At 40.2% G+C, this 14875-nt stretch overlaps 1 protein-coding gene across 1 annotated transcript in view; it reads left to right on the plus strand.

Annotated features, from left to right (window-relative positions):
* Window positions 1-1327: 1327 nt before the first annotated feature.
* Window positions 1328-14875, plus strand: part of CERKL (ceramide kinase like) — a 60781-nt gene continuing 47233 nt past the window's right edge. The window contains exon 1 of the mRNA XM_050899994.1: window positions 1328-1643. Coding sequence (XP_050755951.1) covers window positions 1328-1643 — 316 coding nt within the window. The remainder of the gene's footprint in view (window positions 1644-14875) is intronic.

The following is a 14875-nucleotide window of genomic DNA, read 5'->3' on the forward strand; positions in this document are numbered from 1 at the left end:
AGAGAGACAAACATCACAGGAAGAGCATTGGATATTTTGACATGCGGTTTGAACTGTAATTTGTATCAATCTGCAAAAGGCAATATTTTTAATTTATTGCTTTATTTCTCAGAGGGACGTTGTATATTTGTCTTATTACAAATACTAAAGATAAAATTACTAAACCACTCGTTTAAAAATCTCCTTTTCATGCACTAATAAGCCACCATGACATTATACAACTCAGAACTAAAAAAACCCTTGCTATTTCCCTTCAAGTTAAGCCCTTACAGGCTCAGGAGCACCTTACAAATTGGAGTTGATACCGGAGCTCTAATGTGATTGTCATCGGTGAATCTTACAGCACCTGTGAGCAGAGCTGTCACGCCTCCAAACAGTAAAATCTATCATTTACAGAGTGGGAAGTAAAGAAGCAGTCTCCCTCCTCCGCATTTAAGCTCTGAGGGTGAGGGATGACTATGCAACCTTCTGGGTACACTTTCTGCGCTGGCCCACTTGATACAGAATCTAACGTTCTGTGAGTTTGTATCAGATTCTGAGTCATTGTGTTCCTCAGTTGTTATGAAGGGTTTGTGTAACTGTGATACCTCCACCTCCGTTTATGATAACACTCCGTTTTGCAGCATGAATGTCAGTTATCTTAAGGCTAAGCCATAGACACAACCTGTGAAAGACTTGATCTCCTTAGTATGAAAGGGCTATTATAACTTCGTCTCGTAGTTTTCTAAAGCTAAATAACAGTAATGTTATTAATGATAATAGAAAAGCAGAAGACATATGCGACTCTGACAAAGAAAAGGAATTTCTGTAGCTAGAGCATTCCTTCATTGCTGTCCTTGGGGAAGTAAGAGTAACTCAGGAGAACAAAACCGTAAGAAGCCGGAGTGCCTTTCGAGCGTTCTCACTGCTACCCTATGAAGCACCGTACCTAACTCAGGGTCCCGGGTTTGTGCCGGTACCCAGCGCAGGCTGGGCAGCAGGGGAAGCCTCAGCGGGCGGCAGCAGCAGTGCCGCGGTGCCAGCCTGCGCTCGGCCCAGTTTCAGCCGACCCGGCGGCGTCCTGCCCCGCTGACGGCAGCGAAGCGCTCCCCCCAGGAGGGGCTCAGCGCGGCCCCCGACAGCCTGACCGCTCCTATGCACCCCTGCCCGTGAGGGGACGGGCGGTGCCGGGCGAGGACACGGCTCCCGGCCCGGGACGGGCGCCCTCCCGCCGGCCCCTGGGCGGCCGCGGCCCCGCCCGCGGGGCGGGGCGGGCGCTGCCTTGGCAGCAGCCGGGACGCCGCGGGCGGGCGGGCGGCCGGTCGCGCGGGGCGGCGGTGCCGCCGCCATGCTGGGCGCCGCGGCTCCCTTCCTCCGCCCGCAGAGACGGGCCTGGCCCGAGGGCCCGGCCGGCGGCCGCCCCCCGCGGGAGCCGCGCGCGCAGGCGGTGGCCGTTGGCGCCGCTCGCGCTCGCTCCTCAGCGGCGGCGCCCGAGGAGAGGCGGCGGCGGGTGGCCCCGCTGGCGGCGGCGGCGGCCCCGCCGGCCGAGGCGGGAGAGGAGCCGCTCCTCAGGGGCATCTTCGAGATCAGCAAGAGGAGCTGCGACGTGGTGCTGAGCGCCCGGCGGCTCCGCTGGAGCCCCATCCTGCCCGAGAGCCCCACAGGTGGGACCGGGCGGGGCCGGGCAGGGGGTGGCCGCCGGGGCGCGGGGGCCGGCTCAGGCCTAGGCCGCCTCCGGGAGCGGGCGGCGGCACCGCGGGACCGCCCGGGGCGAGCTGGCCTTCCCGCGGCGCTGCGAGGGAAAGGCGAGCTGCCGCTGGCGCCTCCCCGGACAGGGCGATGGGGAGTCGCCTTAAAACGGGATTACGGTAAACTAGTTAAAGTCAGTGGTGTCAGGCACGTCTCTTCCCTGCAAGGTTACGCTGGTGATTAAAAAAACAACAAAAAAGAAATTGTTCATAACGCAATGAGCGTCTTGTATCTGAACCAACTCTTCTTGGCGGGTGATATGAAAAGGACGAAATGTAAGAGATGGCGTTTTTATGGCTTCTTAGCCCCAGGCAGAACAGTAAGAGGATTTGATTTTGTTTCTGCTGCATCAGCCTTTCTCGGCCTACTCTCTTTGACAGGTACATAAACTAGAGCACGTGTAGGTGGGTATGGTTTTGTGAGATGTGCCTGAGTCTTGTGATGAGGCTTCTGTGGCAGGTTGTCCTTGCTCCGCGCTTTTCCAATAAAGCAACATGCTGTGAGAAAGTGCTGTTATAAAGGATTTGGTCAAGTGAGAAAAATTCTACACAAAAGTTTTAGAAGAAAGGGAATGCTCCTTAAACTTCTCCAAATAGTCTTTTTTCTCCTAGAAACTGTGAAAACATAAACTTACTTTCAAAACTACATATGCACTCTTAAAAGTGCTTGTTCACTGCAGTGACCTCCCAGTGCTTACATGAAGGAGAAATCAAAGTTGCGTTCAGGAATGCAGTTTCCAGACAACGTAGTTGCCTTGTGGTATGGCACGGTTAGCTTGTCCAGGCCTAAAATACCAGGTTTATTTTAGTATTATTTTGGACAGAACTTAAAACTTCATATGGGTAAAATCCAACAGCCATAAACTCAGCATACAGAGAAACAAAGTTTCTTCCACATACCAGTTTTTCTGTTCCTCTTCAAGGTAGTCTGTATGCTGCAGAGGCTCGAGAGTGGTGTGGAAGCCTGTGATTCCAGTGCTGCTGCTGCAGAGAAATACTCAGATGCTCACAGCTGAAGTTGTTACGCTTCATTTCACGTAACTGTGTTGGGATACCAGAGCTACTGAAATCAACTAATATGGTGCCATGCACAGCTACTGACTCTTATCCTCTGAATAGCGTAACCGTGTTAATGCAAGTGTTGTGCTCGGACCTAGATACCTGCTTTTCAGGAGGACTGTTGAATTCTGATGATGGCTGCGCTGATGTGCGTACAGTCCTTCCTCTTGTGGAGCCAGTCTGGGTGCCTTAGTAATCCTGTTACACAATGCTGTAGCCTCTCTTCCTTCCCTTTTGGGATTAACTACAGGTCTCTCTATGTGATGTGAAGTGTGATTTATTAATTATTTAGTTCTGTGTGCAGTGCTCTAATTTGATTGCCACTTTATGTTCTGGCTACTTTAAAGTAGCTTGAATCGCTATATATCAGGAACTAGGGTCCATGATTGTCTTTTAATTGTCACAAGTGAAGGATTTTAAGGTACAGACAGGAAGAATGAATTTCGGTATGTATTGCTCCATGCTTCCAGGGATGGGAATATATTCTGGTTTCTTTTTTTTTTTTTCCCTAGGAATAATCTACCCCCCCCCAAGTTGCTACTTTGTGTAAGATCTTTTCATCCTTAGTTTACTCATACAGACATCGGGAGCTTTTCTGTCTTAGTTCCTGCGAGGTAATAAAGTACACAGTGCTTAAAGTCAGGCATATTGCAGATGGGAAAACTTCAGGAGTCTTATGGAAAGCAGCACTGATGAAGTGGTGTCAATTATATCAGGATTTGGGCTTTTACTGCACATATATTAAATATGTGCCGATACTTCTTTGTCTCTGACAATTTGGTTTTGTACTATGTAGCATCGAGCTGCTGAATGTTTTGGTTTCTGAGCTCTTAATGTCCTACTTCTTTACTGGCTTCAGTGGAAAAGGCAGTGGTGTCTTCCAAATGCTGGGTTTTTCCTGAAGTCTGTGGTAGGCTATGAGTTTTTACTATAGGATTTCCAAATTCTTAAATGTTGAAGATAAAGGGATTTTCAGTTCCTCTGTTGGTATAGATGCCATCACTATGTCATCTGTGGCTGTTCCAGGGCTGTTCCAGGCTCTCTTTGAGAATGAAATAATCTTAAAAGGAAAATTATTAGGTTGTTTCTGAGACCCTTCTATCCTTCTGGCCACATTGTGATGGGAACACAACGGTCTACCTGAGCAGCATTCAGAAGAATACTTGTGACTCTGTCCTGGGCCAGTGTGGCTCTACATGTGCCTGCCTGTGACTGCAGATGAGCTGAGTAGGAGCTGACAATTTCACTGTGTATGGCTTGTTTCCCTCACAGGGATGAATCCAACAGAAGTCTTGTCTGTTTTTCCTTCCATCTTGGATACAGTAGGTCAGGATGGTTTTACCTCTGCAGCTGCAGAGGTCAAATACGGATTTTGGAGCTTGAATGTTTTTTCTCTCCTGCATTCTTGGATCCCAGTAGCAATTACCTTGGGGTGTTGCAAGTATGGGACCTGTACTGGTGCTGGGAGGAGCTGTCTGTGTTACAGTTTCATTTGGTGTAACGGAAGTACAGCAGTGCAGTGCTCGGGTCAAGCTGTCAGTAGGTACAGGAGATGGTCAATGGCTGTCTGGACAAGTCTGTTCCACTGCGGCTTGGCTTAAGCATACTTTCTCCAAACCAAAAGCTTCATAACGTAGTTTGCCTTAGGCTCTAAGAGGTCAGGTCTTCGCACGTTGCCAGCGATGCTAAATGTCTCCTGCTTGGACTTGTATGTAGTAATTCTTTCTATTTTAGGAAAATACCTTTCTTCCATGGCAGTCATTCCAGTCTGTCAAGTCAGAGAACTACCAGGTAGTCACTTTCTCCCCTTTTTCCTAACCTGCCCTCCCCAACAGTTCCCCAAAAGTATTCCTGTCTTGCTGAAGTCGTCATTTGTCATCTGCAGTTCTGCAGTTCCCATCATATGTTCTTACATGTGGTATCTCATGCAGCCTTGGCTCCTTCAGCTTCTAAGTAGAACTCAAAGCTCCAGCTTAAAGTTCCCAAGCAGGTAACATCTACTGTGCCTGGGCTTGATCATGTCACGCTCGTGTATGCATAGTTCTGTCCCATTGCACTGTTTCTATGGAGCTTTTGGCAGTGTGATTATCAGGCAGACTTCCTTCTTTACTCTCTCTTTGATTTCTGCAGCTTCTGTCTCCTAGAGGTTTTTGGCTACCTGTGCTGGCTGAGGATTTTTGATGGCTTCCTTTGTTGTTCACTCTCCAGACCTTATAGTAAGCTCCCCAGCAACCTCTTCTCCCCTCTCAAAGAAGCATGACCCATTATGAATTTTGTGTGCTCTTTATTATAACAAAGCTTTGGGCAAAAGTAAGGCCTGGGCAGGCAACTGGATGTGGAGCCTGAGGGAGTGAATGTGTCAAGTGGGAATGGGGGCAGTGCGAGGCAAGGCTTGGCTGCCCTCTCCGAAACGCTGCAATTACAGCCTGGGTGTGCAGCTCGGCTGAGCTTTTTCTTCTCACCGGAGCCAGATGCCCTCTGACCCATAGCTGGTTGCTTGCTTTTAACAATGCAGTGGGTGTTGCAATGAGAAGTGGAGCTCAGTCGGTAGTTACTAGTTTTTTCTGTAGCTTCTTTCTATGTGGCTTTTCTATGCTATAAATATAATCACGGAAATAAAGAAAAAACAAGACTTCTCTCTCTGTATTAATAATCCAGCCCCAAACTTTAGAGCTTCTCGTTTTTTATGCTGCTTCAAAACCATAGCAGAGCAAGCTATCTTAAGTACAGATTTGAATATTAGATGTGGTTCTTGGAAGTTCCCAGGAGATAATAAGAATGACTGAATGGTGGAAAAAAATAATTATTTACATTTAAGAACAAATGCTCAGAGCAGAATTTTTTTTTGGTGTGGCTAAAGTTTAAAAGCTAATGAAATGTAGGGGATTAGCAGCAGTGGATGTGGGAATCATTTGTATTTTAGAACCGTTTCAGTACAAACAGTGTCAATTCGATCTTCTTTATGCTGTTTTTCCAATATGGCTTGTTTTTTGCTGTTGAATGAGAACTTTAATCCTGGTATTTCTTTAAAGCCTTCAGCATCTTTTTAAAGATTGCCACAGAATTTCCCAATTTACAACAATTGCAGTTTTTCAGCAGATTTCTGTCAGATAGGAAATGGAACAAGACTGGCACTCACTCGGTGTTTTACTGGTATGTGAAGTCCGGAGGCTTTTAATCATTATGAAAAACTTCATAAGTGTAGTTTCTTGTGTGTGTAGTGTACTTGACTGAAGGGTATGTGAAGTTGTTCTCTCAGACTGACAGCATGTAGGCTGGACTGCGTATTTGGATAATAATATTAATAATTTGGATAACACTTGCTTTTTTAATATAAGTAATTGAACATAATATTCTAAATTAATTCACCGATAAGAAAGTAAGATCTCTGGAGCAATCCAAGGGTTAATGTATTATTGAATAGATATTTTTGTAATGAAGTAAAAAAGATCAATATGGTGTTTAAGTATCCTATTCTTATGTATAGTATACTATAGTTCTTGTTGATATTATTCTAAAATGTAGATATATAAATATTCTATATAAGCGCAGCAATAAGGAAAAAAATCACTGATGTATTGCAACAGTGAAAGAGTTAGCAATAAAGGACTTAAAATTAATTCCGAGTGCATAGTGGCCTGCTGCCAAGGCTATTTAGGAACAGATGTGGCTGAAATAGATACCAATAGTCTGTTTGGGATCTCTGAAGTAAGACATCTGTCAGTCTATTGGTCAGTCAGGAATAATGGAAATGGGAACTGGCTGTTACAAAATGTGAATTACTGAAGTTCCACGTTGGTCAAATTCAAAGCTTTTGATTCTACTTCTGACATGTAGAGAACATAATTTCTCCAAGTGGCTTATCTATTGTCCAAACAGGAAAACTATTTTTAAGGAAGAGACATAAAAATAAATAATATGAAGTGTAACTGAGAGAGAGATGTACATGTATCACATTAATATATGGTTTTAAGATGTAAATTGGAGGAAAAAAGCATGCAGTTTTAAACAATCCCATGGTGTCTGAACTTGTAAGACACTCTTAAACCTTTTTCAAGGAAGTTCATAAAATTAATGTCTTTTAGATAAATGCTGCATGAAACTGCGAAAGAATTTATTAATTTACAACTTTTTTGTGAAAAATTAAAAATATTTAAGGAAATGGGGTATACTAATTAAAGGTCTCTTAAAATTTGTTCTTTATTTCAGGTGACTTCTAGACACAGTGTCTTGATTCTCTGTGTGTCTTTTATCCTTTAGCAGCAGATCAATTCATGGCTATGTGTTTATGGAACAATTTACATTGTTTCATGCTTTCTGGTGTTTTTCTTGTATTTCACATGTTTATGCACTTCTCTGCTTATGTTGAAAGGGATTAACATACCATGGGTGTCTAATAGTGGCTTTTCTATGTACCTTAATTCCCTACCTCCGAAGAGAGCGATCAGATATTTAAATCTTTGTTCCAGAAAATAAGTTTCTCTGATAGGTCTTGCAAACTGTATTGTGTGTGTTTGGGTTCACATACATGTTAAGCTGCGCATGTGTTAGTGAGTTGGATTCTGCTGCTACATGATTTGAAATAACAGGATTTATTTAGCTTCCACACAAAGTAATAACTCTTCTTCATGGCCTTTTCTTTTTAATGCAAAATTATTTCTATTGGTGATGATGTGGTTTGTGTTATCTTAAAGCTGTTGTAGGCCATAAAACGGCAAGTTTTAGACTTGCCTAAAGGTGACGGGTTTTGTTTTTGTGGTTGGTTTTTTTTTTTTTTTCCTTCGTTTCTCCTGTTGCACTATGTAATAATTAGGCCTTGCCATGTACTGTTATTATGGATAAGGCGATGTTCTGCTTTATTCATCTCCTCCGCCTGCCTGGCGAGAAAGGGACGGTGGCTGGCTGGGTGCTTGGCATATTATGCATCATCAGGCAGTTGGCACACGAGTAACAAGCCAGACGTAGCTGGTGCTGTTTTTTGGCTGCTGAGCAGGCCAATTGAAGAAAGATAGGTTGGAATCAAGGAGCAATCAGGAATACTGTGGTGGGGGTGAGCTGACATATTAAGGGAGTGTAAGGGTTTTGGTGAAGTGCCACGTGGGCGTGGGAGGGATTTGTGGGTACTGTGGAGAGGGATATTAGTGAACGGAAGGGAAACTGAAGCTGTTGCTGGGCAGATAGGAACACATGCAGGGTGATGCTATAGGGCGTGAGGTATGCGTGATACAGGCTAAGGAAATCACTGGAAAGTCAGAGGAGACATAATAAGGTGGTGAGGTAAAGAGAGGTAGGATGCAAGTTGTTAAAAAAAAGTTATCAAACTTCCATAATTTTCCTGTTCATAGAATAATTGCCAACTCTGTTGACTATGCTTTCTATGCAAAGGTGTGCAAGAGTAAATGGACGGTCTTGCTTATATAGCATGATGGAAAGAATCCAAAAGTGTATATTAAAAAAAATCGATATACTAACCAATCTTTGAACATTTTCATGTCCATGATATTGCTATAGGGCTAAGAGTCCCCTCCTCAGTGTAAATTAATGTTCTTTGTAAATCATTAAACCCAGTATGCAGTCAAATCCCTTATCTAAGCATGAATCTTGTATCTCAGTTTCTGAATTGTCCTGTTCTTCAGCCTTTGAGAAACACTATTTTTTTTTTACCCCTTTTTCATATTCTAGATGCTGTTGTAATCTTTTCTTGGTTGTCATTTTACCATATCATCCTGGAATTTGTATCCCTCTATCATGCACCTTTACGTCTTTTCTGTTGCATCAAATGCTGCCAACTTATCTTGACTTTCGAGTGTAGTTTATTGGAAAATGTGTGGTTTCTTTCAGACAATCTCTTACATTTAGAAAATCCTTTCCTTTTTTTTTTTTTTTTTTTTTTTTTTTGGTAATGTCTACAGGAAACAAATACAAAATCTGATGAACAGCTTGGCCACTCAGAGTCTGAGACTGCTGTCTACTTTCTTTGCCTGTGGCTGTTTCTCTCCTTGGACTGCGTGCAGGATGTGGTTCTGTAGCACCTTGTGTGGGATACTTGTGGGGATCGTGGTGCCTAATGGGGTCTTCTGCTATGGTAAATCCATATAAGCTTGCTTCCATAGTTGTAACTGTTCATGGTAATAAATGGGTTAGAATTCAGTATACGATGTTCTTTTGCATTTTCTTATTTTGTATCTTGGCAAAAGACATGCTCAGATTAAGGCATTTCTATATTTTACAGTTACAAAATAGAAATAAAAATAAAGCAGGGAAGTCTGTCATCTGCTCTTGTTGCAGTCAAAATAAACAAAACTTATATAAACAATTTTCCTTTCATTGTAGATATCTTATTTGTTAACTATGTATGTTACAAAATCAGCAGGTAAATAATACATGTTGCAATTACGCAAAACCCAAACAAATAGGTATTGGATAGAAGGAATCCCTTTTTGTTTGCTGTTTCATTTAGGTATATCCAACTATATTATGCACTGCCTTTAGAAGGAAGTTTTTACTTCAATACACGTAGTACTCTCAAAATATTTTTATCCTTCTTAGACAATTTATGAAAAAGTCTACGTGGCTGAAAATCTGAGAACATAAACCTGAAGAATTGAGTAGTCTTTGTGTACCTTAACATTAGTGGGTCATGGAACTGATGTTTTCCTTTCAAGGAAATCAGTGGTCCTGGTTTTTATGACTTATGTTGTAACAGTATGTGCAGACAAAAAACCATAATGTGTTGAGTATCTGATACATGTATTACCATATTGCCATAAGGAACTGCTATTATGTTAGACACCAACTGATTTCGTGATAGTGTTGGATTTCTCTCACATATGCTTATGTTTTTGTACAGATGATCCTTTAGGAACATCTGCTAGTTTTGTGGTGGTATCTGCTGTTTCCTTTCAAAATTTGACCTTTTTGTCATTTACTACCGGGACTGCTATAGAATTGCATTATACTAAGATCCTTTCTAAATTGATTCCTGTCTCATAGACATTAGCTGTCAATTTTTTGAGTTAATTGTGTTTCACCATTCTCTGACATACTATGGAGTTGAGTGCAACTGTAAAGTTAATAAATTAACCTTTTAAAATACCATTTAATGATTTTTTTTTTTTTTTTTAAAGTGGCTAACTTGAAATAAGTGACTGGAACTTCCTCCTTCTAACTGTTTAGGTGGTCTCAAAAATACTTGCGTCTGCAGACTAAGTGTAAGGATGGTATTTCTCAAACTATTTCACTAGGGAAGAAGTTTTGGAACTCCCCTCTTGCCGTTTAGGGAACCCTTCCCCCTTTAGTTTGAAGTGCAGATAATATCCTTTGGACAGTGATACCAGTTTAGGATCACATCTTCAAATGTAGCTGAAAAAGTGAAAATGCAAGCACAACTGAAATTCAGTTGTGCATGGGGTACTGCAACTGGCAGGGAAGTCATGACCCTGTAAATGCAACCAAAAATGTGTTCTTAGCATGTTGGAAACTCCTCCTTTTGGATGAATTATCAGGACGTATAATAATCTCTCTTTCTCATGTAGATGTTATGTGGGTAACTGGATTTTATGTAGTTATGATGAAGAGTTGAAGACATTGGTATTTCCTATTTCTGTACTCTGGCTGAGCTTAGAAATCCTTTTTGTAGGACTTCAGATTTTACTATCAAACTGTTGCTGTGGCTGTCTGCAGGAAAAAATGGTGTGTTGATTTTTTGTAATTTGGAAAAGTGGCTAATTATTTTTTTTTCCCAACATATGATGTATGCTTGTATAGAGATAGTAGTTACTTTCACATAATACTGTTCATGGTTTTAAAAGTTAAATGTGTATTTAAGCATGCATGAGACTTAATATTTTGGAAAAATAATTAGGCTTCCGGTATTTCTTTAGCTTCATTTATTGATATGCGTTGTCACCTAGTTATACATTTCTACTCCAAACTGTATTAATTCCAAAGGTGATTTTGAAGTGAAAAGTAATTGACTTAATGTTTTTCAGTGACAATGCTGCTAAAGGAAAAAAAATTAGTTAATTAATTTAAAATGCATTTGTGGCTTTCTTGGTTGAACCTAAATTTCTTTATGAACAGGTATTTCGTTATTATCAAAGTATGCAGATTAAAAATACACTATTGAATGAGAACGTTTTACTTCCTGTAAGGTCTCAAGGTATCTGTTTTCCTGTTGCGTTTCCTCATGGAGTCATACCCACCCCCACCTCCCCAAAGTAAATTCAGTGGAGCAACAAGAAATGTCCCACAAACCTGGAAGTTTTGTGATACTAGAACTAGCAGTATTACCAGCTCTTCTCCAAAGAAGAATCAATAAGCTGTGTTTCAGACAACATCCCAATCTCCATTATTTAGGTACAGTTACCAGGAGTGGCTTGTTTATAGTGTAGAATAATATTAGCTGAGTTTATCTTTGGGAATGAGTTTGGTGCTCAGAGATGAGCGCATTTGTTTGAAGCCTTGAGCTGTATTTGTATCTTTATCATGCTCGTAAGTGGGAGTGTTTAAAAATGCTTATGTAGAGACTGAGAGGCTGTTTCTGAATGTATTCCTTCCCCAAATTTTCCTAGTTTGTTTCTTTTTAAAATTGAAGAATATCCTCAGTTTATTCTTTGATGGGTGGGTATTTGATTAAAAGAAATTTTTTTGTGTGAGATTTACGTTTGTCATCCTAGCTGAATATTGTAAAATATTTCAGCATAGTGTCTATTGTAATTGCCAAATATTGAATGTTATTTCATGAATGTTAGAGATTAAAGAAAACAAAAACACAGAACTCATGTCGAGCTCTTTGTGTATATCTGTCAATGACAACATAGCTCTTAGCAACTTTGAGACTGATGCAATAAATACATAAGCCCTTAAGTTGCAAAACCAAGAAAATGCTTCAAACCACACTTAATTTGGAAGTTTTGTAAATATGATTGTAAGCCAGAACATGTAGAATGATTGTAAGCCACAACGCTTGATTTTTGTAAAATTGGAGCTCAGAAACCAGAGTAGATCACAAATTATTCAAATGATCCCAGGATAACTTGTATAAGAATTAAAAATTACTTTCCAGGCCCACTATTGGCTTTATTTTACAAGGAACGATTAGTTTTCCTTACTAGTAGTATGGAAGCTGCTGTTTTCTCTCATGGTCTGTCGGTTGTAACAGACACAGATAAATATGTTTGTTTAAAAGAAAAAAAAAAAGATGATAAAAGGTGTTTTAAAAAAACCAAAAACTGTAGGTCTGAATTTTCATGTGAGCCTTGATGTATGGTAGCCTTTCTGTAAGGGATTTGATGAAAGATAAGATCTGGTGCAACTTCCTCCCTCCCCTGGCTTCTTGTTTAGTTGTAGATGTAGGAATATATTAAATCTCTGACAAAAAAATGTACAGTAACTTGGTTTACCTCACAGTTCTCTAATCTGGCATGTGGCTGTTTCTTGCCTGTGTGTTGCAATTTTAAGAAAATGGTCAGTTCATGACCAGAATTCAATGCTGAACTCTGAATTTCCTGGCTTTTGTCTATTTAGGCTATGTAAGATGGTAGTTACTTAGATGCTTTTCAGTACAGAGTAGTTGCCGTAGTTGTCGGTTTATTTGAATTGTGACAATATATCTCTTCTGTCAGTCCATACACTCAAGTGAATATAGGAAAGTATGCTTTGCAAAGCTCAGAAAATGCAAAGCAACAGATGTTATGTACTGCACAATTATACGTATCCTGGAAACAGATCTTTACACAGTGCAGACAGTCTTGGAAAAACAAAATTTGACATACAAATGATCAAGTTAAGGGTAACAACAATAAGTGCTTATGACTAAATATAATGCTGTTTTGCAGATACTGTTCTGAATTTGAGTAATTAAATGCTCATCATTCTATTAAAACCCCCTATTTGACAGATATTTAAAAATCATCTTTGTATTTATATTTTTCTGTAGTGTTTTAGTACAGTATAGTAGAAATAGAATAAGTATTCTCACTTAAAAATAATGTTGTAGGAAAATGGCTTTTAAAAAAAAGGTCTATGTTATTCTAACTTAAGTGAAAATTCTTGTAAATACATTGCTAAAAGTAATTAGGAAGAATTTCAAGATAACTTGCTGGCTTTCTGTGTGAAAACAGCACATCTTTGCCTGGCTGATCTGTTGACTGTTCTGAAGATGGTTGAAAATGAGATTGCTCCTGTCCCAATCCTCTCCCTGGTACACTGTCTGTTGCAGGGCCTTTTGGAGACTCGTCAAACAGCTCTGTCAAGAAAGGTACTGAAAGATTTCATACTTGGATGGTTTTGGACTTCCCAAAGGCCTGCTCTGTCACATCTACATAGTGTAACTCGGGGTGAGGTCATTAGTTAGGGATCAAAATTATCATAGCACCAGTGAATAATACACTAACAGGTAGATGGCTATAGATGGTGGTAACTCATTTCGATGTCAAACTTTGAACAGATTTGTGGTTTCATTTAGTAAATTCTGCAGTTGACACATTCCAGGGTAAACCTAAATATATTGATAAGTTACAATAATTGGGAGAAGATTGTCTACAGATGTCTATTTTTAACTTGGTATTATTTTTATTAAAGGAAAAAGAATGCTTCTGAATATTTCATGTGAAATGTAATCTTTCTTGGTCGCTTGACTGCAACACACTCATTAAACAAGGCTGTGATTAAACTAAGAATATCCTCCAGATCCTTCTCCATTCCGTAGATCTTTTGTGATGGAGGAGTAGTAATAACTACGGTTGCTTTAGAAAACAATGCTTAGCAGAAGAAAAGAGTGCCTGGTAAAGGTTTGTAGTTTTCTTTTTTTTTTTCTTTACTGTAGTACAAATGAAAATGAAATAAAAAGGCTTTTTTTTGCATTTACATTTGTTGAGGAGTTAATTATTTAAAATATGACGGAAACAAGCAGGTGGTGTTTTTGAAATTCCGTCCCTAGGTCTCACTTGTTTTATGGAAACCATTTGTGGAACATGCACACAGAAATTCAGTACTGAACTTACAATATAATTTATACATATATGCCTGTTTGTCTTGCTTAAAGCAGCTACTGCTTTTTGCATTTGCAAGTTTAACAGTTTAGCAATATTAGTTTGTATGCAGGAGCAGACTAATAAAATGAACTTACAGTAAAAAGTAAGTTGTTCTTAAATATGTTTCTCTTTGTTTTATGTTTCTAATGTTTGCTTTCTTTGTCTAATTCATGGAGTGAATGCTGCCTGAAAAGTTTATAGTGCCTTTGGTATATTAACAATGTGGTCTGGAAGGAGTATGGAAGAGAAAAAATGGCATGGGATAAACACAGAAAAGCAGAAATGCTGAATTTGTTCATTTGGAAACTGTTAAAATTGAAGTGGAAAATCATTTTGAGATTGTCAGTTATGTCCTACAGCACAGCTTCAGAGACATGGCCATTTTACAGATTTGACTAGGCAATGGGACAGTGAGTCCAAGAGTTCATATAATTAAGCATAGTGTAATGTATTGATCTCTTATTAGAATGCCATCCGCTTGGGATCAAGATAAGAAGCTGTAGCTAGACCATTCCTAATGTATAGGATCATAGGTTTATTATGTGGAAAACGTCTGTCACTTAAACAGTTGTTAGGATTATTATGTTAAGGATCATTAGAACATAAATAGAGACTAAACCAGATATTTGTATGCTCTATAAACCCACCGTTGTTTAACCACATCTTGAACACTGTGCAGTTCTCGTGTTCTCAACAAAGATGATGTGGGACTGGAGAAGGCTCAGGGGGTGACAATGATTAATGGTAAGGAATGGCTCCTGGATGAGAGTGATGAACTAGGCCGGCCCTTTTTGGTCTGAAAGGGAGGCAGTTGAGATGGGGCCTGGAGAGAGTAGATGGCAATGGCTTTCTGTCTTCCAACATAAGAAATATGGTGCATCTAATAAGGCTAAGAATAACCAGGCTCAAAAAAAAAAAAGGAATAATCATACAGCAAGTAAAAGAACTGCAAAACTTACTGCCAAAGAATATTGTTAATGCTAAAAGATTTTGTGGATTCAGCTGGAGATGGAAGGCCTCATTTGAGTGCTGTTAAATGTGTAGAAATCGCAG

This window comes from Gymnogyps californianus, chromosome 7 (assembly GCF_018139145.2).
Source record: "Gymnogyps californianus isolate 813 chromosome 7, ASM1813914v2, whole genome shotgun sequence".
Taxonomy (NCBI): Eukaryota; Metazoa; Chordata; class Aves; order Accipitriformes; family Cathartidae; genus Gymnogyps; species Gymnogyps californianus.